A 24,905-nucleotide genomic window follows, 5' to 3' on the forward strand; every position below is an offset into this window, starting at 1 on the left:
AGGCTTTTTGTGCGCAAAAATTTGGGGGATCTTTTATTTCAGCTCTATGAAACATTAGACTAACACTTTACATATTGCGTTTATATTTTTGTTCAGTATAGTTTTATTTGATTTAGTTCCTCTGGGGTCACTATTGCAAGAAATTCTAAAATTACAGTAGTGAGTAGGCTACACATTACTGCACGTGCAACAGGAAATTGATACCCTGAGACACCTGTGCCAGAGATACTGTATATAATGTTGAGATGGTCTCGTCTCCGCAATGGGAGTCATTGTCCAAAACACAGCAAGGCAGGTGTTCTGCTTATAGCTGTATTTCCACGTGGACAGATTTTAATGGGAGTGGACCCTCTTGCTAGGCCTCTTCCTTTCTGCCTATGTACAAGACTCACCTTTGGTCATATTTTACAACCTCAGGTCTGATCTAGGATACAAGTGCATGTTTTTGTTAATTTGGGCCTATATTACAGTCTATGACTCAGACACTTAATATAAAAAAATATTACTCGAGTTTGGATTTCGATTTGGCTTTTTTGCTGACAGTCACTACTAAGCCCTACTACAAGTGCGCGAGACCCATCAACCTTAAAAGGGTCAATCTACTGTTGCTATATCCATTTTGGGATTCTTAAATTCATATATACCCATTGATTCTTGAAAGGTATGACTTATAAATGCCTCATGAGCTTCGTTAATTGGTCTTAACCCATCATATGTGTAAACAAACACCGTATAGCCTCAACATGGTTTAGACTATAATTGCATTATGATGGATGGACAGCCCGCCCTTGCAACCATAGCTCCATCTATGAATTTGACAGTGGTCACATTTCTAAAGCCCCATGCCTAAGCTATTTACCAAATCAGTGGCAGGGCTGTTTGAGCTGCAGATTGCCCCTTTAAATTACATTGATTTTGTATGCAATGTCAGGTGGGATTATAAACATGTCATATCCTTCGTAGTTCTAACATAATTTATTTATGGACAGGAAAACAGAAGAGCCATAACAGAGATGATTTCGGCAAACGAACAAGAGAATTAACAACGAAACAGGGGAATGTTTAGTACTCTTTTTACAGCGCATATATATAGCAATAATAAACCATGTAAACAATTATCTATCAATAGTAATTAGAGGCCAATAAATAAGCAATTACAGTCTACAAAGTTCGACATCTACAATATAAATCAATTTCAAGTAGCCCAAAAGTTTGTCCAATATCGAAACCCTTACCTGAAGCCTATACAAGTAAACATTTAAGTACCAATGAGGTTCAGTGTAATAAATTAAACTATGTCATGTCACTTTCAGACCTCCTGGGTGTTTGATGAAGTCCTACAATTTGACAGTAATTGCCCCACCATCTGAAATAAGTGATTGAAGTGCTATCTTCAGGGTGACAGTAACAAACATATTTGACAAATTTAAACCATTGAAATGTGAAAGAGAACACACAACTTCCTTTGAGATCTAAATGTATAGGATGTTTTACCTTCTTGGAAAGTTTCATTTACTTTAGGTGGGGACAACATTCAATGAACAAAATCCAACAGTAACATATCCCAATAAATAACAGGATAATTTTTTGATTTAAGGGTAAGCTTAAATCTCTAAATAAAAGGAGATAATCAGACACAATCCATACGGGACTCTGGACACAGATACAGTACAATACATTACAGAGGGAGCTGAGATTACTGCTCTGATCTCTGAGTTGAGGGGAGCTCAGTGACGAGCTGCAGACTCCCTGGGGTAGAACTCAGCCAGGGTGCTCTGGGGAATCCGCTTCAGCATTTCTTTGGGAAAGATTCGGAGCAGCTGCCAGCCAATGTCCAGGGTCTCATACACAGTCCTGTTGTCGTAAGGGCCTGAGGGGTGAGGTTACATCGTATTAGATATTGAATGCTATGACATTTGACAATATTCCATGTGATGACCAATTGCAAATTTAGTATTTTACTCAGAGGTTTTATTTAAGAGTATGAATACAACAATATTCCCCAGTGATTCAGTGATATTTTTCAGAACACTTGTGGGTTCCATGGTCAACGTCAGGTCATCGAGCTTAACATGTCTTAAATGCCCCCCCCCCCAACAATACATCACAGCTTACGCTGTCGGAAAGAGATCATTTATAGGCTAGATATTAAGTCAATAATCATATCGTGTCACAACAGGATTACAAGCATTAGGTCCCTGTGAAACATAGCCTACAATTGTGCAATCCCTGCTTTGTAATCTCATTATCTGAAGGACAAGACTGAACGGCAGGCACTTGTTTTTCGCCCAAAAGACGGACCCATTTGTCTGTTTCAGCTGAGAGAGAAGACGCAAAAGTCTGACATGATACTTGCATTTCATATTACTACTATGGAGCGAGGTTTTCCATTTGAGGTTTCAATTCACGTCAGTAGACTCAATACTAATGACATTCTCATTTTAATGGATCGCATTAGGCTTTGACTCATGTTAAAAAAAGGAATTCAGGCTCACTATACACTAAGCTGGATAGATTTGCTCACAAATCCTTCCTTTAGCAATCTCATCAATCCAAGGCCAAGTGTGAGAATAGGTTTGGCATAATGCTTTGACGACATGCACACATTATGAATGTCACCAAGGTGCTGAGTGAAAAAAATACATCTATATATCTGACATGAAGTTTGCCATTGGTTTTTGTTTCCCTCTGCTGATATAAATGATCATGCCCGAAGGCATTGAAAATGTACCTTTACTAACAAAGACCTGAAGGAAAGAAGAATAAACAGCATGCAGCATTCATAGGTCCTTTGCTAGGAGCCAAGAGGTGGCAGAGCTCAGTCAAATATATTTCAAAACCCAGCGATGCAACATTTTATGATAATATCGGCAATTAATGACATGCAAAACAAAATGGTTTATTAAGAAACATCTAACAAACCTTAAATAGCTGAAGTGTGATTCAACATGCAAACAAAATATTATTAATCCGATAATACTACAATATTTTTCAGTCATTGGGCAAAATCAATCTCCATTTTAATATCACACTTGAATGATGCCGCTATGCAGGCAGAATTTTGGGGTAATAAGGTCAAAGACCTCAGGCAACACATGATCAGTCAATGCTTTAAAGGAATTTGTGGAATAAAGGTAAGACAAACATAAGATACAGGAGAAGCCATGGTGGCAAATGTATAATATCTAATGCAACATGTAAATAAAATCTCCAGACAAGATCTCTGAACAAGTCTGTCAATGACCTGGCCAAGCATAATGCCTCTCACTTAACGGTGTGAAAAACACCCATTCATTCTGTTACCAAATACTGGACCCCGGGAGAATGCCATGCCACCGTTTTCACCTTTTGATTTAAATTATGCCATACAACTACATTTTTACTAGGCATGCTCTCTGGTTGTGGTGCTACGGTCATAAGTTGAGTCTCATCTGTCTCACCCTGAGCGATGAAGTTCTTCTCAAACTTCTGCAGGAACTCCAGGTAGAGCAGATCATCGGAGGTGAGGGCCTCCTCTCCTACCACGGCCTTCATGGCCTGCACGTCCTTACCAATGGCATAGCAGGCATACTGAGGTGGACAAAGGCATGGGAAGAGGTAGATCAAGACATGGAGATTCAAATCAAATCAAATTCTATTTGTCACATAAGCCAAATACAACAGACCTTACGTGAAATGCTTACTAACAAGCCCTTAACCAACAATGCAGTTAAGAAATATATTTACTAAATAAACTGAAATACACAAAAACAAAATAACAATAACGAGGCTATATACAGGGGGTACCGGTACAGAGTCAACGTGCGGGGGTACAGGTTAGTCGAGGTAATATGTACATGTAGGTAAGGGTAAAGTGACTATGCATAGATCATAACAGAGTCAATGCAAATAGTCTGGGTAGCCATTTGACTAGATGTTCAGGAGTCTTATGGCTTAGGAGAAAAGCTGTTAAGAAGCCTCTTGGACCTAGACTTGGCGTTCCAGTAGCTCTTGCCGTGCTGTAGCAGAGAGAACAGTCTATGGCGACTAGGGTGGCTTGAGTCGGACAATTTTTAGGGCCTTCCTCTGACACCGCCTGGTATAGAGGTCCTGGATGGCAGGAAGCTTAGCCCCAGTGCTGTACTGGGCCGTACGCACTACCCTCTGTAGCGCCTTGTGATCGGAGGCCAAGCAGTTGCCATACCAGGTGGTGATGCAACCATGCTCTCGATGGTGCAGCTGTAGAACTTTGAGGATCTGATGACCCATGCCAAATCTTTTCAGTCTCCTGGGGGGAATAGGTGTTGCCGTGCACTCATCACGACTGTCTTGGTGTGTTTGGACCATGATAGTTTCTTGGTGATGTGGACACCAAGGAACTTGAAGCTCTCAACCTGCTCCACTACAGCCCCGTCGATGAGAATAGGGGCGTGCTTGGCCCTCCTTTTCCTGTAGTCCACCATCATCTCCTTTGTCTTGGTCACGTTGAGGGAGAGGTTGTTGCCAGGTCTCTGATCAGGCCTACCACTGTTGTGTTGTGTCGTCGGCAAACTTAATAGTGGTGTTGGAGTTGTGCTTGGCCACACAGTCATGGGTGAACAGGGAGTACAGGAGGGGACTAAGCACACACCCCTGAGGGCCCCCCGTGTTGAGGATCAGCATGGCAGATGTGTTGCTGCTTACCCTTACCACCTGGGGGTGGCCCATCAGGAAGTTCAGGATCCAGTTGCAGAGGGAGGTGTTTAGTCCCAAGGTCCTTTGCTTGGTGATGAGCTTTGAGGGCACTATGGTGTTGAATGCTAAGCTGTAGTCAATGAATATCATTCTCATGTAGGTGTTCCTTTTGTCCAGGTAGGAAAGGGCAGTGTTGAGTGGAATAGAGATTGCGTCATCTGTGGATCTGTTGGGGCTGTATGCCAACTGGAGTGGGTCTAGGGTTTCTGGGATGATGGTGTTGATGTGAGCCATTGAGAGAGAAGCATGGTGGGAGGTCAGTGAATTAAAGGTGCTGTATGCGACAAATGCTTAATGTGTATTGTAGTTCATTAGAAATTAGGCTTCGTTATAGAAGATCTTGACAACTACCAACTGATTGGAGACATCAGCATGGTCTTTACGGGTCATTCCTTCACCGATGGCAGACTTCATCAATCGAGACAGAGAGGGCAGCACATTGATGGGTGGGTAAATCTGAAAGGAAAGCATGAAATAATAGAATAATAATAGTCAATTCAATGTTCAACAAAGTAGTAGTAAACAAATGATCATTGGGCAACAATTGGACAATTGTCAGGAGAGAGAACTATAGTTCTCAAGATAGACTCCTCAATAGTCAGGTACAAAGGGTGGGTTTGAGCCATATTAGTGAGAATGTGAATACATGTCTATCATCAGTGAGTATGTCTGTACCTGTCTGTTGTGCAGCTGTCTGTCCACATAGACCTGTCCCTCAGTGATGTACCCTGTGAGATCAGGAATGGGGTGGGTGATATCTGGAAAACACAGTTAACATGGAGGTCAACATCAAGAGATAATATCCAGGGTTCAAGTCACGATAAATCAAGTGGCCTTTGAATGCACAGTAAAGCGAGTGTATGTTTGATAAAGCATGCACTGAGCACGCTCGTAAATCACTGTTCCCAAAATAAATGTCAATGAACCAGGCATACACTTTAAAATGTCTACAATTTAAGAGTAGAATGCCTATAGCTACTGAAATGCAGATCCAATGTAAAGTTTACAGCATTTCCCAGTTTAAGGACAATGAGTGTTTTGATCCACATCTTGGGAGGATAGTGCTCAAAAATATGCTCGCTCAAATTCTCTTTGACGTTAAAAGTGGGGAGACTCCCATTCAAATACAGATTGAAGGCCCATCAAGAGGTTACTATAGTAACGGCAAGCAACAATTTGTTCCTTGTCAAAAAAAAAGAAAGAACGCAGCTCTTCGGAGACAAAACCGGAGAATAAACAAAACATTTTTTATTTAACCTTTATTTAACTAAGCAAGTCAGTTACAGTGACGGCCTACACCGGCCAAACCGGGACAACGCTGGGCCAATATTGCTAATGTGACAAGTAAACAAATAAAAATAATACATTATATAAATACATTATTTCCTAAATAAATATTGGTTGTTTTTCTCTGAGAAAAACCGGCATGTCTCACCATCGTTGGGCATGGTGAGGATGGGGATCTGAGTGATGGAGCCGTTCCTGCCCTCCACTCTCCCAGCACGCTCGTAGATGGTGGCCAGATCAGTGTACATGTAACCGGGGAAACCACGACGACCAGGGACCTCCTCTCTGGCAGCAGACACCTGGGGAGACATGGGACAAAGAAGTGAGCCATAGGTGGAACCAGGTAATAGGAACCCTGAACACAAACTACTGAACATTTCATTGTTAGAGCATGTGATTGAGTTAATGAATGTATTGTGTGCATTGGGATTTAAAGTGGAATGGACAGCATTTTAGCAACATGAATTCTTATTCAAATCTGTTCATATACAGTTGAAGTCATGAGTTCACATACTTAGGTTGGAGTCATTAAAACTTGTTTTTCAATCACTCCACAAATTTCTTGTTAACAAACCATAGTTTTGGCAAGTCGGTCAGGACATCTACTTTGTGCATGACAAGTATTTTTCCCAACAATTGTTTACAGACAGATTTTTTCACTTATAATTCACTGTATCACAATTCCAGTGGGTCAGAAGTTTACATACACTAATTTGAGTGTGCCTTTAAACAGCTTGGAAAATTCCAGAAAATTATGTCATGGCTTTAGAAGCTTCAGATAGGCAAATTTACATTATTTGAGTCATTTGGAGGTGTACCTGTGGATGTATTTCAAGGCCTACTTTCAAATTCAGTGCCTCTTACGCAAGTATAAACACCATGGGACCACGCAGCTGTCATACTGCTCAGGAAGGAGATGCGTTTTGTCCCCTAGAGATGAACGTACTTTGGTGCGAAAAGTGCAAATCAATCCCAGAACAACAGCAAAGTACCTTGTGAAAATGTTTGAGGAAACTCGTACAAAAGTATCTATATCCACAGTAAAATGAGTCCTATATTGACATAACCTGAAAGGCCACTCAGCAAGGAAGAAGCCACTGCTCCAAAACCGCCATAAAAAAAGCCAGACTACGGTTTGCAACTGCACATGAGGCCAAAGATCGTACTTTTTCGAGAAATGTCCTCTGGTCTGTTGGAACAAAAATAGAACTGTTTGGCCATAATGACCATCGTTATGTTTTGAGGAAAAGGGGGGAGGCTTGCAAGCCGAAGAACACCATCCCAACCGTGAAGCACGGGGGTGGCAGCATCATGTTGTGGGGGTGCTTTGCTGCAAGAGGGGTTGATGCGCTTCACAAAATAGATGGCATCATCAGAGGCAAGGAAAATTATGTGGATTTATTGAAGCAACATCTCAAGACATCAGTCAGGAAGTTAAAGCTTGGTCGCAAATGGATCTTCCAAATGGACAATGACCCCAAGCATACTTCCAAAGTTGTGACAAAATGGCTTAAGGACAACAAAGTCAAAGTATTGGAGTGGCCATCACAAAGCCCTGACTGCAATCCTATAGAAAATTTGTGGGCAGAACTGAAAAAGCGTGTGTGAGCAAAGAGGCCTACAAACCTGACTCAGTTACACCAGCACTGTCAGGAGGAAAGGTCCAAAATTCACCTAAATTATTGTGGGAAGCTTGTGGAAGACTACCTGAAATGTTTGACTCAAGTTAAACAAATTAAAGGCAATTCTACCAAATACTAATTGAGTGTATGTAAACTTCTGACCCACTGGGAAATTGATGGAAAAAATAAAAGCTGAAATAAATAATTCTCTCTACTATTATTCTGACATTTCACATTCTTAAAGTGGTGATCCTAACTTACCTAAGACAGGGAATTTATACTAGGATTAAATGTCAGGAATTGTGAAAAACTGAGTTTAAATGTATTTGGCTAAGGTGTATTTAAACTTCCAACTTCAACTGTACACTCCCAGGAAGAATTACACTTTAGACATTGGCATTTTCACAAGTAGTTAGAATGTTTAGGAATTACGTATACTAAGGCATTTGTGAAAATTCTATAGCAATATAGAGTGGGAAAGTGTCATGCGTTTGGACCATTAAGACACTGCAGTTAATCAAACCTAATAAAAGCACACCGGTCTCATCGAGGACCGGAGTCTATGCAGACTAGTGCGCCATAGCCAATCAGCGGTACAGTAGTCCTATATGCAAATAAGCAGTTTTCCACAAGGGCCTGCAATCATTCACTTTGAATTGGACTTTGTTTACATGCAATTGCAACAGTGTGACTTTAGATCATTAGAATGCTTAGAATCATTTGTCAAAAGCCACCAAACACACTTGAATGGATTTCTGCAAATACGTAGCTAAATACCACAAGAGTCCTCTTTCATTTGGGAATTTTACAGTCCTACCGATCAAACAACCATAAAAAGGTAGACCATCTCTCCCTATATGCACTTCAACAACAAGATGACCAACTAATGCTAGTCAGAGCAATATGAGCAAAAATCTAACAAAGAAACATTAGATAAACCCTCTCAAACCTTTTAAGCTAGATGATCGTCAAAATTGCAATGATAAACAATGGGGAATAGTCTGCTCGTCCTTCTGCAAATTGTCTGCCAATGCACGCGTTGTCCCAACCAAGCACCCAAGCTAACTGGCTAAAGTTGGCTAGCTTAGTAGCTAGCTACTTCCAGACACACATGAGAAAACACCTCACTGCCCATTTCACTCGCTTTCACTCGCAGACAATTCCTTCGACTTCATGGCTTGGTTTTTGCTCTGACATTCACTGTCAACTGTGGGACCTTATATAAACAGGTGTGTGCCTTTTCAAATCATGTCCAATCAATTGAATTTACCACAGGTGGACTCCAATTAAGTTGTAGAAACATCAAGGATGATCAATGGAAACAGGATGCACCTGAGCTCGATTATGAGTCTCATAGCAAAGGGTCTGAATACTTATGTAAATAAGGTATTTGTTTTCGCTTTGTCATTATTGGGTATTGTGTCGATTGTTCTGTTTTTTTAAATTCATTTAATCCATTTAAGAATAAGACTGTAATGTAACAAAATGTGGAAAACGTCAAGGGGTCTGAATACTTTCTGAAGGTAACGTATGTGGATGTGTAATGGAATTCTTTCTGTTTGTGCTTTTCTTATAACTAATTTCTGTGTTCTATTCATGTGCTGTTCTATAAACCAATGTCTGTGTTCATGCAAGTGGCTGACTGTACAAATCCTCACTATCAGTAGCTGCAATTTGTCAGTACAACCAGACCTTGTTTTGAGTACAAATGAAAGATCTCAGTTTCAAGGTCTCAGCTTAGAGAGAAGAGGTCTCGTGAGGTATTGGTCTGTCACATGTTATGAACCAGTATTGGTCGGTCACATGAATGAAACAAAACGGTAATGATTAATTAATTATGCTAAATCATGCAAATCTAACTTGTCTGTGCATAGCCATATATAAGACAACTGCTGGGACTGCCCACAGACAGAGCTCCCGATTAACATGTGTACTATGCTGCATTTAGTTGGTTGGAAACTCTCCAGCGCGCTGACAAATAAAGGATGATTTATTTAAGATTGACTTTGAGTGTCCCTGTGTGAGAATTTCCACGACAGATGTTATGTGAGTGAGCAGATGATGATGGGGTGAATGTGTGTGTGAATAGAGACAAAAATAAATAAGTCAATGAGGATACAAGGTTACCTATGATAGTCTGTGTAGCTATTTATCAGTCTTATTGCTTGGGGATAGAAGCTGTTCAAGAGTCTGTTGGAGCCAGAGTTGATGCACAGGAACTGCCTGCCGTGCAGAAGCAGAGAGAACAGTCCATGGCTTGGGTGGTTGGATTCTTAACGATTGTAAATAAGGTATTTCAGTTTTTATTTTTATTAAATTAGCAAACATTTCTAAAAACCTGTTTTCGCTATATCATTATGGGGTATTGTGTGTAAATTGATGAGGCAATTTTTTTTCCCGATCCATTTTAAAATGAGACTAACGTAACAAATTGTGGAAAGAGTCAAGAGCTCTGAATACTTTCCAAATGCACTGTGCACACACACACACTAACATCTCTGTATTTCTTTATTCCATTCTTTTACTTTCAGATGCGTGTATTGTTGGATATTAATGCACTGTTGGAGCTAGGAACACAAGCATTTCACTACACTTGCAATAACATCTGCTAAATATGTGTATGTGACCAATAACATCTGCTAAATATGTGTATGTGACCAATAACATCTGCTAAATATGTGTATGTGACCAATAACATCTGCTAAATATGTGTATGTGACCAATAACATCTGCTAAATATGTGTATGTGACCAATAACATCTGCTAAATATGTGTATGTGACCAATAACATCTGCTAAATATGTGTATGTGACCAATAACATCTGCTAAATATGTGTATGTGACCAATAACATCTGCTAAATATGTGTATGCGACCAATAACATCTGCTAAATATGTGTATGCGACCAATAACATCTGCTAAATATGTGTATGCGACCAATAACATCTGCTAAATATGTGTATGCGACCAATAACATCTGCTAAATATGTGTATGCGACCAATAACATCTGCTAAATATGTGTATGCGACCAATAACATCTGCTAAATATGTGTATGCGACCAATAACATCTGCTAAATATGTGTATGCGACCAATAACATCTGCTAAATATGTGTATGCGACCAATAACATCTGCTAAATATGTGTATGCGACCAATAACATCTGCTAAATATGTGTATGCGACCAATAACATCTGCTAAATATGTGTATGCGACCAATAACATCTGCTAAATATGTGTATGCGACCAATAACATCTGCTAAATATGTGTATGCGACCAATAACATCTGCTAAATATGTGTATGTGACCAATAACATCTGCTAAATATGTGTATGCGACCAATAACATCTGCTAAATATGTGTATGTGACCAATAACATCTGCTAAATATGTGTATGTGACCAATAACATCTGCTAAATATGTGTATGTGACCAATAACATCTGCTAAATATGTGTATGTGACCAATAACATCTGCTAAATATGTGTATGTGACCAATAACATCTGCTAAATATGTGTATGTGACCAATAACATCTGCTAAATATGTGTATGTGACCAATAACATCTGCTAAATATGTGTATGTGACCAATAACATCTGCTAAATATGTGTATGTGACCAATAACATCTGCTAAATATGTGTATGTGACCAATAACATCTGCTAAATATGTGTATGTGACCAATAACATCTGCTAAATATGTGTATGTGACCAATAACATCTGCTAAATATGTGTATGTGACCAATAACATCTGCTAAATATGTGTATGTGACCAATAACATCTGCTAAATATGTGTATGCGACCAATAACATCTGCTAAATATGTGTATGCGACCAATAACATCTGCTAAATATGTGTATGTGACCAATAACATCTGCTAAATATGTGTATGTGACCAATAACATCTGCTAAATATGTGTATGCGACCAATAACATCTGCTAAATATGTGTATGTGACCAATAACATCTGCTAAATATGTGTATGCGACCAATAACATCTGCTAAATATGTGTATGCGACCAATAAATTGTGATTTGATTTGTGGAGGTTTTCAATATCACAACCATGTAGCCTGTACTGACCAAACTTTAACCGACATATTGAATTTGCTACCCATATTCAGAAGTTTGAGAGTTAAGGCTCTTTGACAGAATTATCGTGCAAGTCTGACACGTCACAAAAAATAAAGTACGGGTCATTTATTTCTCCCAGGAGTAAACAGCAGACCTCATTGAGTTAGTTTGGTTGCCCACCTCTCTCAGAGCTTCGGCGTATGAGCTCATGTCAGTCAGGATGACCAGGACATGCTTCTCACACTGGTAGGCCAGGTACTCAGCTGAGGTCAGAGCAAGGCGAGGGGTGATAATGCGCTCAATACTGAGAAAGGAAAGAACAAGGAAGGAATTCAATTTTAATTAACATAATAAAAAAGGTAGCAATATTATACAGACACTTTATTGCCGTGAATCCATGATTCCATAGATTATTTATTATAGGAGGGAGCTAGTGCATTACTGATTTTGCACCGAGCTTATGCAAATGAACTCACGTGGGGTCGTTGGCTAGGTTCAAGAACAGGCAAACATTGTCCATGGATCCATTCTCCTCAAAGTCGGACTTGAAGAAGCGAGCAGTTTCCATGTTCACCTGAAAAGACAGGTTTGAGATTACACACCAAGTTGATAGTAGAAGGCCTTGAACATTCTTCAACAAAAGCAGGAATATATTAGTCACCCAATGGCAGAGAATGAAAAAATGCATATCAGAAAAAGGAGCTCCTGTTTTCAAATATCACAACAAATTAGGGTAAATTCTTCCCAAATACTATACAGAGGGCAATGTAGTGCAAATTATGCTGCAGCTTACTGGTTCAGCAGTTTTCAACTCAAGGTAACTTAATATGTTCTGATATGTGAAAACAGGGTTAAGTGTTAATACGCTGTCCTTTACATATGCTTCAAAATGTCCTAATCGCTTTTCACACCAGTCTGCCCCTATGCATTGCATTTCCACTACCCTGTTACAGAGTTTGTGCTTATGTTACAAGGCCCTCAATGGTGTGTGAATTAGCCATCAGCAGGGAGAGGATAAGGGGGCCCAGAGGAGCAGAGGTGGGGGTCACTAACATCTCTGTCACAGGTCACAGAAGATTCCCCACCCGGTGTTAAATAGTCATGACCAGAGCAGCTGAACTAGAGAGAACTTGATACTGGCCGGCTGAATGTGTTCAAGACTGCTGAATAACAACCTGTCGCCGTGGCCAGAACCTGCTCAAAGGAGCAGACGTAAAAGGGGACTTAAAACGCTAAGTCACCTGGTGAATGAGAGTGAAAAATGGAGCTGGGGCAGTGTCACGTTGGGGTTAAGAGGAAGAATTAGCCACACACTAGAGGAAAAAACAGACAAGAACAAGATTTTTTTTTTTTTATTGTCTATCTGGTGCCGCTCAGCTCACCCCCATGGCGGCAAAGACGATGGCAAAGTTATCGTCGCTGTAGTCCATCACATCCTTGGATTTCTTCACCAGGCCAGCCTGACGACAAATCTGGGCAGCAATCTGAGAACCAAAACACAGGATTAAAAATGACGAGGTCTTGAAACATTGACGTTGATAAAACAGCCAGTCTATTCAAATGTTTGAACATCAGCGAGCGCCCCATCCAGCCAGCTAGTTACTGGAGACTTCTGTGTGTGTCGGCATGCGTGTGTGCCCAACTATGCTTGTGTCGGAGGTGCATAGTTGGATAAAAACTCAGTGATTAGGAATGTAAGAGGGGAGGAATTTCACGCTTATCACTTAATGTAATGGTTGCTGTCTGTTAAATCAAGGTTGGCCTCTCAGTGCACCCTGAGCTGAGACACCTGGCCCATTGAGATCCGCGGCACAAATGACCCCATGACATCTGTTTAATGAAACGAGAAGCATTTTATACCATTCCAGTGACACGAGAAGTCAACCAGCACCATTAGTCAGACAAGGCTGTTCACTGTTTTTACTACATTAGGATTCTACAGTGGGATTCAACCACCCTCTTTTGATTATTTTATTCACTTCCAAAACAAAGTTGCTAATCAAGCGACCAGATTATCTTCATTTATTTACACTGCCCAAAATCACTGTTATTCTGTTGCTTCAGCGGGATTATATGCATTTGATTGAGGCTCCCCCTCCGGTGAAATTTGATCGTGCATGTTTTAGTTTGGCAGTGTGCCCGGACGGTCATAAGGTCATAATGAGGCTGTTTACAAACAGAGATGACTGGTGAGAGGACAGCCACCTCAAGCGTTAACGACCTCATGGCTGGGCTACCAATCCTACATTAAATCAGCACTATTCACACGATCGCCTAATCTCCTCTCGCCACCATTGTCTTATTAGTTTAATTTGTTTACCAGTTCAACCAGGAGGCCTCGGCGGCCACCACGCTCTCTCCCCAAGGCATCAGAAAATAGCCTCCCTTCAGTCATGGGAAACCATGGACACGGTCTGATATGACAATATGAACTCATGAAACGATGCAGTATACTCTTAAACGTGTTTAAGACTGTGTACATGAACTATTGAAACTCATAACCTTGTTTTCAAAGTCATTGTGCAATAGCTCGGTGGTCCGGACTTTTTGGGTTAGTCCTTTAGCACTGATATTTCTTATCTTTTCCCTGAGATTTCAAGTGCTCATGGAGACTGGTGGAAACTAACACAAGATGAGGCTTGTAACATGTTGGAATGGAGAATGATTCGGACTTCCTTAACACTGCCCAGCACCTTGGGGCAGGGTAGCCTAGTGGGTAGAGCGTTGGACTAGTAACCGGAAAGTTGCAAGTTCAAACCCCCGAGCTGACAAGGTACAAACAAATCTGTCGTTCTGCCCCTGAACAGGCAGTTAACCCACTGTTCCTAGGCCATCATTGAAAATAAGAATTTGTTCTTAACTGACTTGCCTAGTTAAATAAAGATAAACATTTAAAAAAATAAAAAAACCTTGCACCTATGATGTGCCATAACTCCCAAAATTGAGTCAGATGAACAACAGTCAAGCTGGCAAAGACAAGAGATTATTTTTCACCCCATTCCAAGTTCAGTCAAAGGTAAAACCCTGACAAAAACATGTTGGTTTTACTTTCAACAATAAATAAGCACTTTTACCAAGTTCGACTGTCCTCAAAGAGTTGACGAATGTCCTTTTCGCTTGCGTTCACGCCAAGTAAGTTAACTGTGGCACTTTTCCACAAAAAGTAAACTTTTCTAATGAATACAATTTTAAATGACTGTCTGCGATAAGCAAATATTTTCAACTCTGTTCTCCAAATCCAAATTAAATACTATATGACACCAGTGGAACTCTGGGAGGTTTGGTTGGTCCGTCCTATATTTTAGGCGGTGAGACAGGAAGTGAAGTCCAGATGGCTGCCATGTGCCCATAACTAACACACTGACACACAGAGACATGGATCTGACTCATGTTTAGAGGCAGGTTGGCAACTAATAGCAGTGCCGTATAATAACGTTATACGCTACCTTCAGGTTCTCTCTTTAGTAGGGTTAATGCAATGTGTTCAAACCATTGGAACTAAATAGGCTGTTAATACATGAGCCTAAAATTAAATGGGGAACAAGCATCTAGTTAACAGTGTCTCTGATACAGACTATCCAATGTGACAGGTGCGTGATTGTACAAACACTACAAGACATATGAAGTGAGTAAAATTAGTAGATGTGTGTGGATTTCTGGAATGCGGTGTGTGACGATAGACAGGGCGAAGCTCTCTGTGAAATAAGAAAACGCCCTCCACAATCAGTAAAATGCGATATTACAAATCGCTGAGGTGTCTAACAGAATGGACTGCCTCAGGTTTCAGATCCGATTAGTCCATCGGTAATGTTAGAGAACCCATCTCCAATGCTATTGACTGAGGCTATAATATGGCAAAATGCAGCCTAAGGCATATATAGCGTATGCGTTTGGGTGTCCTAGCCTTCGCAGAGCAAGCGTCTACATCGTACCTCGTTGTGGGGCAGGCCTGCTGCAGAGAAGATGGGAATCTTCTGACCTCGGGCGATGCTGTTCATCCCATCAATGGCAGAGATACCGGTCTGGATCATCTCTTCGGGGTAGATACGGCACTGAGGGTTGATGGGCTGGCCTGGGACAGGGCAGCGGTCACAGCAGAGGTTCAGAAACACATACCAGAGAGTTAGCCACTTTCAACCCAGGTATTGCCCAGGTAGTAGTCAAATTTGGGATATAAATGAGTTGGCCTTATAATAGTTTCAATTCAGCCATTTACACTGTATGTGCAGTTGCACACATACGTAGCATAAACTATGGTTTAGCAAATAAAATGAAGTAAGTACACTTGAAGGAGATACATGAAATCCGCCAAAAGGTTATACATCCATACATGGTCCCGAGATGGAATAAATGGTCAGACCAGAGGTCAGGGTCAAAGACCTTATTGCCCTTAAGATGGAAGACTCATGACCCTCTTCAAGTCATCTATTCATTGGGATGCCATGCATACACAATGGCAAGCTAGACGTGAAAGGGATTCAGGGATGGGATCAACAGTCAATATAAATACAGTGTTTGGCCTTGTAGCAGTGAGATACAACTAAAGACTGAACTCACACTATACAAGCTAATGTTAGCTTCACATCTAAGTCCACTAGCAGAGTAAAGATGGGATTGATCCGGTGAAAGCTCAGTATACTAAGAACATTGTCCAGGTACCATGTTTCTATTTCTGCACATCAGGGCCAATTGCATTTCAACACAGACAAGGTTATCTAAGAATATCTTTCGCTTCCTGAATGAACTGAATCATAGCTCCGTCCTACCCATGATGTCCAGATAGTCTTCAGCCAGCACAGTGGGGCCACGGTCAATGGGCTTGCCTGAGCCATTGAAAACACGTCCTGAAATGAAAGACATTCTCTATTAGTTTAATTTCATATTGCATGGATTGCCATCCACATAATAATCTCTGCCTCTGATTCGTTACAGAATATGAGCAGTTAATTCAGGTTTCAGACAATGGTAGAGATGCTGCATTTTATATTTCCAATTAATTTAGGCCCATTATTGAATTATACTAGCAACAGATGGTTCACTCAACTATTCAAATACACCTAACCTTGAGTCCCACTGAGGTGGTATGACTAGGAGATTTATAAAAAGTCATACAAGCCTCAAAGATTCTCTTCAATGTTTTGTTCCCCTAATTTGCTCACGGAGAATACTCAATGCAGGACTCAAATTGAGGCATTAACAGAGGCGAGGTAAAAATGGAACAGAACAATGGTATTTAGCACACCAAGAGAGTAAAGCCTGCATGGTATTTTCTTCTGTGTGAGAAAGAGGGTAGGTGGAAACAGTTATACAGAGTGATGAAAACATTAGTCTTAATCAGTGGTGGATTTCATGCTTCCTCCTGCCTAGCGCCCACCGGATGCCACTCCGCTCGTCGTGAAAGGCTCATCTTACCCAGCATGTCCTCAGACACAGGTGTGCGCAGGATGTCACCGGTGAACTCACAGGCCGTCTTCTTGGCATCAATACCAGATGTCCCCTCAAACACCTGAAAATGACATTAAACGGTATCTTTCAGTCGTTTGTGGTGTGTGTTTGTGTGTGTGTGTTGCGAGGGACTCACCTGTACGACAGCCTTGGTGCCAATCACCTCCAGCACCTGGCCACTCCTCCTGGTGCCATCAGGTAAAGTCAGGTGCACAATCTCTGCATACCTGGGAAACTGCCACATTAAAAAAGGTTGGAAAACTCCATTTAACAAGCATGTTTATTTCGGTCTTTCAAAACAGGAAACATACATGGCCAGCAATTAGGTTAACCCTGCAGAAAATAAGACTATCAATGTCACTAAGCAAGCCAGAACCACAGAACAAAAATCTTGCATTATTGCATCACATGCTCTAATAAGTTCTGGGGGCAGAGGGGGGAAAGATACAAATGTGATTTGCAGTCTCCACCCCCCTTAACGAAAACTGCAAGTTTCACGCAAGTCTATGGCCAAAAGTTCTATTCCCTTTCAAAATTCAAATGATGCGAGCATTGAGAAATTGTGATTTGTTCTAAATGATCAGCGACAAAAAATGTGCTTGCACACATCGCACCGAACGTGGACCTAGCATGGGTCAGGATGCTAAGTACTCGTTCAGGAAATGCTATTGCTGTGTCTGAGCCCTCATAGAAAAGTAATTTTAAATCTTTAGTCACCTTCACATTATCCAGAATCACCAGGGGGCCATTCACTCCAGACACAGTAGAATATGCTGAAATAGAGAATAACAGTCAATAATATATATGTTTTAAATAAATAAACATACATACATATATATGTTTATATATATGTTTTTTTTATCCATCATATATTAAAAATATATATTTTTAAATGTTTTACAAGTAGTTGATCAAAACAATGACCATCAGTATAGGGGGAAAATTAAAAACTAAACTTTTGTAAAGGGGTTTAAATGCCTTTCATGCATTTCAGGGCCAAATGTCAAGAAAAACATGCACTTTGCACTTTGAACATATGGGATGAAATAGAATTTACACAGGCCAAAGTTTACAATTTATTAAACAATACGCCAGACACGTAGAGGTGAATGTTACTTAATTACTGTGAATTTTGTATAATTCTAAGTTAGGCCTGCCTAAGCACAATTCATCATTCATTCCCTGTACTTAAAGATTCACCCCAGTGTCTCAGATTTGGCTAGTATGTTAGTTTTTTTGGCTCCCACCATCTCTTTTGTCTGTGCAATAAAACAATTAAATGATTAGCCTAATACTCAATCTTTAAAATGTATTCTACCCAACTCCATAACATCAGTTTTAGATGTATCAAGGAGAATTCAGCCCTCGTGTTTACTTGGTTCCGGGATCCTAACCCCTTTGTAAATACACATATTAGAACACTTACCACGTGAAGGGCCACATCCCTCCCCTAAGGGCGGGCCAGGAGCCCAACACCACACCAGTGATCAAAGCCCTCCCAAACACACATGGTATGGTAGATAACAGACTTTCTACTACAGCACGGGTGGGCCGCTTTGGTTCTCTTTTGTTTATTTCCTGCTTCCAAAACACAAACACCTGCTCTCCTCATCAAAACCATCTCTTTGCCAAGCAAGGCAGTGCAAACTAGGCGATCATGCATTTTTTTTACAGAACACCCAATAATAATAAAAAATTATGTTTGCTGAATCTTTTCATCTGAAATAGGACTTTTAACTACCCAAACTCACCACACTGGGTATTAAGGAGCCCAAGCCATCACGGTCAAGGGAAAATATGCAGATGGGGGAATAGATGGAGGCGGGCCAGGAGGCTATGATTAAAGAGCGACTGCCCCTAAAAATAAACTTCTCGTTTTGAAAACAGTCTGTGGCATCAATACGAGTCATAAACACTTATTCTAGTGTCAAAATTGACTACAAAGTGTAAATAGGATCATTTGTCATAAAGTTAATCTTGTCCAAAAAAGACGTTTGCAAGATGCCAGAAGGAAATTGTGTCACAGAATGAAGGGTACTGTAACAGTTTTCTTCTTCTATGATATCATGGCAGTCCGCAAACAACCGTTTAAGTGCATGCCGCCACTTACTGTGCTGGAATGTACGATCAATCATGATCTGCCCAATTCTGAACTACCACAAAAATAAAATATAAACCTAATAAATCCCTACTAATTTCCACCACACCCTCCCCCAAAAAGCCCCTCCCCTCCCCCATTAAACGTTATCTATATCATGCTGAAACACTCATGTCCTCTAACAGTTTTCCTTAGGTTGGGTTTATTTTGATCCTGCCCACAGCTGTAAGTAAGTAATCATAAATTGGGTGCAACCCAATTGTAATTCCCATGGTCAATTTGTTTTGACATTTGATTTCCCTAAGGGGCTAGTTAGGGACCGTCGGTTAATTACATGGGACAATATTGTAAAATGTAAATAGCCTCAAATTTCAATGACTTAATCTCAAACCAACTATTGCTTATAGAAATGAATATACAACTATTGAAATAATTTAATGAGACAACTAAAAGGGTGCGCAACATGAAAATATTGTCCAATTTACATTGTGTAATTTATTGACGGTCCATAAATAACTTTAAATTGGCTAGCACTAGCTAGCCTAGGAGACTTCAAGACAAGACCTGGTTAGACTGTTTCAAGTAATCTAGAAGAGTGAGTGACTAAATGTGTACGGTTTTGGCAGAGTGAATGTACAAACTTTTGCTATGTGCGAACACACACAATAAATGACAACAGTGGTAGGCCTGATCACCGACAACAATGAGACAGCCTATAGGGAGGTGGTCAGAGACCTGGCTGTGTGGTGCAAGGACAACAACCTCTCCCTCAACGTGATCAAGACAAAGGAGATGATTGTGGACTACAGGAAAAGGAGGACCGAGCACGACCTAATTCTCATCGACAGGGCTGTAGTGGAGCAGGTTGAGAGCTTCACGTTCCTTGGTGTCCACATCAACAAACTAACATGGCCCAAGCGCACCAAGAAAGTTGTGAAGAGGCCACGACAAAAAATATTCCCCCTCAGGAGACTGAAAAGATTTAGCATGGGTCCTCAGATCCTCGAAAGGTTCTACAGCTGCACCATTGAGAGCACCATCACCACTTGGTATAGCAACTGTTTGGCCGTCGACCACAAAGCACTACAGAAGGTAGTGCGTATGGCCCAGGACATCACCAGGGCCAAGCTTCCTGCCATCCAGGACCTCTATACCAGGCGGTGTCAGAGGAAGGCCCTAAAAATTATCAAAGCCTCCATCCACCATTGACTGTTCTCTCTGCTACCGCATGGCAAGCGGTATCGGAGCGCCAAGTCTAGGTCCAAAAAGGCTTCTAAACAGCTTCTAACACCAAGGCATAAGACTCCTGAACATCTAATCAAATGGCTACCCAGACTATTTTCATTGTCCCCCCCCCCTTTTACACTGCTGCTACTCTCTGTTATTATCTATGCATAGTCACTTTAATAACTCTACCTACATATTACCTCAATAACCTTGACTAACCGGTGCCCCTGCTCATTGACTCTGTACCGGTAACCCCTGTATATAGCCTCGCTATTGTTATTTTACTGCTGCTCTTTAATTATCTTCTCTAGGGTAGGGGGCAGCGTTTGGAATTTTGGATGAAAAGCATGCCCAAATTAAACTGCCTTATACTCAGGCCCAGAAGATAGGATATGCATATAATTGGTCGATTTGGATAGAAAACTCTAAAGTTTCCAAAACTGTTAAAATAGTGTCTGTGAGTATAACAGAACTGATTTGGCAGGCAAAAACCTGAGAAAATCCATTCAGGAAGTAGGATTTTCTTTTGTTGGTAGTTTTCTATTCAATGCCATGTATGAGGGAGTAAGAGCAGTCTGAATGAGTGGACCCTGCCGTGTCACATTGTTTGACATGTTTCTATGAACTTTACGGATACAATTTGGATTTTTATGTCTGCCTGTTGTGACTGTTTGAGCCTGTGGATTACTGAAGAAAACGCGGGAACAAAACAGAGGTTTGGAAATATAAAAAGAGACTTTATCGAACAAAAGGAACCTTTATTGAATAAATGAATGTCTTCTGAGTGCAACCATATGAAGATCATCAAAGGTAAGTGATTAATTTTCTCTCTATTTCTGACTTGTGTAACTATTCTACTTGGCTGGTTACTGTTTATAATGATTTGTCTGCTGGGCTATGTTCTCAAATAATCGTAAGGTATGCTGTTGCCGTAAAGCATTTTTGAAATCTGACACCGTGGTTGGATTCAGAAAAAGTTATTCTTTAAACCTGTGTAAAATAGTTGTATCTTTTCTAAATTTTTATAATGAGTATTTCTGTATTTGAATTTGGCGCTCTGCAATCTCACTGGATGTTGGCCAGGTGGGAGGCTAGCGTCTCACATACCCTAGAGAGGTTATGTTACTTATATATATATTTTTTTTTTCTTCTTTTACTGCATTGTTGGTAAGGGCAAGTAAGGAAGCATTTAATCTGTAAGGTGCTTTGATTTGAAACCACCAACAACTCTGGTTTGGCTTCAGTCATGGCCGCTGCATTGCTTAATGACCAAAACGAAAAACTAGGCCAAAATCAGGAAGTTCAGGCCCCCCTTTAAAGGCCCAAGTATGGAGAAACAGAAGAGCATAGGTGTGGTCCAAAACTTTGTCCTCTTACTTTCTTTGGGAAAACATTAGCTCTGCTGACATTAGAGCCAATTTGGTAGTGTCTGCAAAAACCGGGGGCCTCCGTCTGCTTCTCCTCGCACAGCTATAGCATGAGGAGGTGAAGTGAAGGGGAGTACATTGTTTTCACCAGGTCTTCCATCATGCCCTTGTGTTTCTTTTTTTCTGTGAACCGTCAATCTCTTGGCCAATATCAAAGCTGCAAGGAAATTAGAGCAGACTGGTTCTAACACAGAACACTAAAGCCTGGCGGGGTGCATCCACTTTGCCACTAATTAGGCAGTGGCCAACAAATAACCTGTCAATGCACTATAGCGCTATAGCCATTTCCCACACACACACCTGCATTTCAACCCCTATTACCCAGACAGGCTGTAAGAGAGAGATGGGGAAGAGTGAGAGAGAGTGAGACAGAGAGTGTGAGAGACAAAGGGAGTGCTCAAGTGTGATAAAAGGACCACCCCAACAGAGGGGCACTAGTTTCCCTTCCTTCTCCAAATAAACTGCCTCTGCTCGCACTACTCTAACAACTCCCTGCACCGGGAGTAAAGACATTTGTAGAGGCGTAAAGAGACTTAAAGATTCCAAAATCTACAATACAATTATGCAGCATCTCATCCTGATAGAAACTCAGCGCCTACCAGTGATTAAAGTCATTGATTAATTCCGTTTTGCCTCCCTCTACCCTAAGGCACAGGCCTTGAACGTAGGCTAATGAGTAGTCTAGGATTAATTAACATTGCTAAGTCTCAGTGAGAGACCACGATCCCCGTCTCAAAACGGTTTTATTTCAAATGATCTCCTAATGAGCTATGAATACTGGTTAGCTCTATTTCATAACTTGGCACAACTAAAAATCTGCAAGTAGGCCTATATGAATTAAATATAAGCATGCAGTGGTGATAATCATGATGTAGGCTAGCCTACATGATATCTTGACATATTAAATTATTAACTATGCCACACCATAATACAGCCTAGCATTTGAGTTTTGGTTATAACTACCTGGTTGATAAAAATAGAGGCAAATCTTTGATTATCCTTTTTTTTGTATTATTTAAGGTTAGGGCCCCTAACCCCATCTCTCTCTTACAGCCTGTCTGGGTAATAGGGGTTGAAATGCAGGTGTGTGTGTGGGAAGTGGCTATAGCGCTAATGATTCGTTTTTCTCAGACTAAAAACGTTGCATTCAAACCTTGCAATTAACCGTGCATCTAAAATCAGTAAAAATTCAACCTCATCTCAGATGGACTTCTACTTCATAGCCTAAAGCTCTTGAGTTCCCACTCAAATTTGTTCCCAAAACTAAAAATACAAAAACGTAACTGCAGAAATATGCAGAAGCACTGTCAATATCCCAAATAACGAGTAGTGCAGGCCATCACAAATATGTGTGATATACTCCTAGTCATCAGCACACCCTTATCTCCTATTGGCCCACAAGCTCAACAGTCAATTAAATAAAAGATTAGCCTCATGATTGACATGATTATACTTTCGCCTCTGACAAATCTTGCATCCAAATACCCCCTTAAAAAGCGGCTTAATGTATGTGTTGTACAGTTTTTTTTGTTTGCCCCTTTCTCCTCAGACAAATTGCAGAATGTATGTTGGTTGGTCGTGTTAGACCTATTATGGACTTAATAGCTACACTTACCCTACAAATATTCCATATATGGCTCAAAGGAGATACATATGGCTACTTACTGAAGGGTTATAATAATTATGATGCAAGAAAATTGTGGCTGTACAATTGTACATCAACCTCTTAAGATATTTCCACAAGTCCACAAAGCTCTAATGGAAAATATTTGAAAACAGAAAATGGGAACATAAGCCCAATTTCAAGATGGTCTCTGCAAATAGGGCTATCTTCACATTTATTGTGTGAAAAAATGACCAGTTTAATCTGGTGGATAGTACCCTTTTAGAACACAATAAGTACTTCCAACAAAGCAAATAAAATGTTGTGGTGCATTGCACAGACACATTGTTGAAATTATGGTTTAGATTAGGCCCACCAGAACTTCCCTAATAATGAAAAAAAAACCTCAGATGTCCTCTGAGACAGTTGCACACAGCTAAAAGAAATATAGTACCCACTCATTACACAAGATCATGATTAATCAATGCGCTACACATTCATATGATGTGAAGGAGCAACATTTCTCATTAGGTTTGAAAAACTTTCCCCACCCCTCTTTTGCTACTTGAGCTCAAGTGCAGCAGTCCCCTGGCTTGGCATGCAACGGCAGTGTGGGTCACCCTCCGGCCTGTTCAGCTGCCAGAGCCTTTGTGTACAAAGATGTTAATTGGTCCTAATCCGCCACTAGAAACTGTTTTGGTAGCCTGACCTCACACCCTGAAGGACACCTTGGTGTGAAATACTAAAGGGCCCATTCAAGTATCAGAGAAAAGAGGCACAGAGCATTCCAACACAATTGAATTTCCCAGCTAAAAAGAGGGGGCTCTGTGGGTGCTGGGATGGGGCGCAGCATCATTCGAACGCTGAATACATGGTACAAAGCAGTGGTAACAGTGACATGCGGCTCACAATCAAGTTCTACCCGACCACAAGCACGCACAGGGGGCTTCTCACAGGCCACCAGGAGATGGGAATGCTAATTGGCCCAAGCCTGAAACCAGGGAACCTCCTTAACTCAAACATGCAACTCTTAGCCAACAAACACACTCAACCAAAAAAGTTTGCTTAGATCAGCCTAAACCTAACAATCTCCTTGTTGCCACTCATCAGAAGAAATATGGCAGCATTTAAGACAAACAGTACAAATCATGTATAGTATCAGAATAGGCTTATTGGATGTTGGAATGAAAACATCCCTACTATCTTTAGGCAAATTAAAGGCTTGCCCATTGCCAAACAATGCTCTGGCTTATTCAAGTTGGATAGATAGGCTACTCTGAGATGGAGGTGTTGGATCTTCGGTGAATCTTCAATGGTGCAAAATCCAAGGCAAAGGAGACAAATGGACCAAGAGCACCAATCAATTTGTAATAGGGAGGCAATTTCAACTCAATTCTGATGTCCTTGA

The 24,905-nt window shown here is 40.8% G+C and overlaps 1 protein-coding gene across 1 annotated transcript in view; it reads right to left on the reverse strand.

Moving 5' to 3' along the window:
- Window positions 1-1,001: 1,001 nt before the first annotated feature.
- LOC100136607 (V-type ATPase B subunit) overlaps window positions 1,002-24,905 on the reverse strand; it is a 36,155-nt gene continuing 12,251 nt past the window's right edge. The window contains 13 exon segments of the mRNA NM_001124597.1: window positions 1,002-1,870; window positions 3,441-3,570; window positions 5,065-5,169; window positions 5,389-5,471; window positions 6,149-6,299; window positions 11,878-12,001; window positions 12,174-12,271; window positions 13,080-13,181; window positions 15,630-15,769; window positions 16,464-16,541; window positions 17,110-17,203; window positions 17,279-17,377; window positions 17,860-17,915. Of these exon segments, the coding sequence (NP_001118069.1) occupies window positions 1,728-1,870; window positions 3,441-3,570; window positions 5,065-5,169; window positions 5,389-5,471; window positions 6,149-6,299; window positions 11,878-12,001; window positions 12,174-12,271; window positions 13,080-13,181; window positions 15,630-15,769; window positions 16,464-16,541; window positions 17,110-17,203; window positions 17,279-17,377; window positions 17,860-17,915 (1,403 nt within the window). The 3' untranslated portion in view covers window positions 1,002-1,727.

This window comes from Oncorhynchus mykiss, chromosome 23 (assembly GCF_013265735.2).
Source record: "Oncorhynchus mykiss isolate Arlee chromosome 23, USDA_OmykA_1.1, whole genome shotgun sequence".
Classification (NCBI taxonomy): Eukaryota; Metazoa; Chordata; class Actinopteri; order Salmoniformes; family Salmonidae; genus Oncorhynchus; species Oncorhynchus mykiss.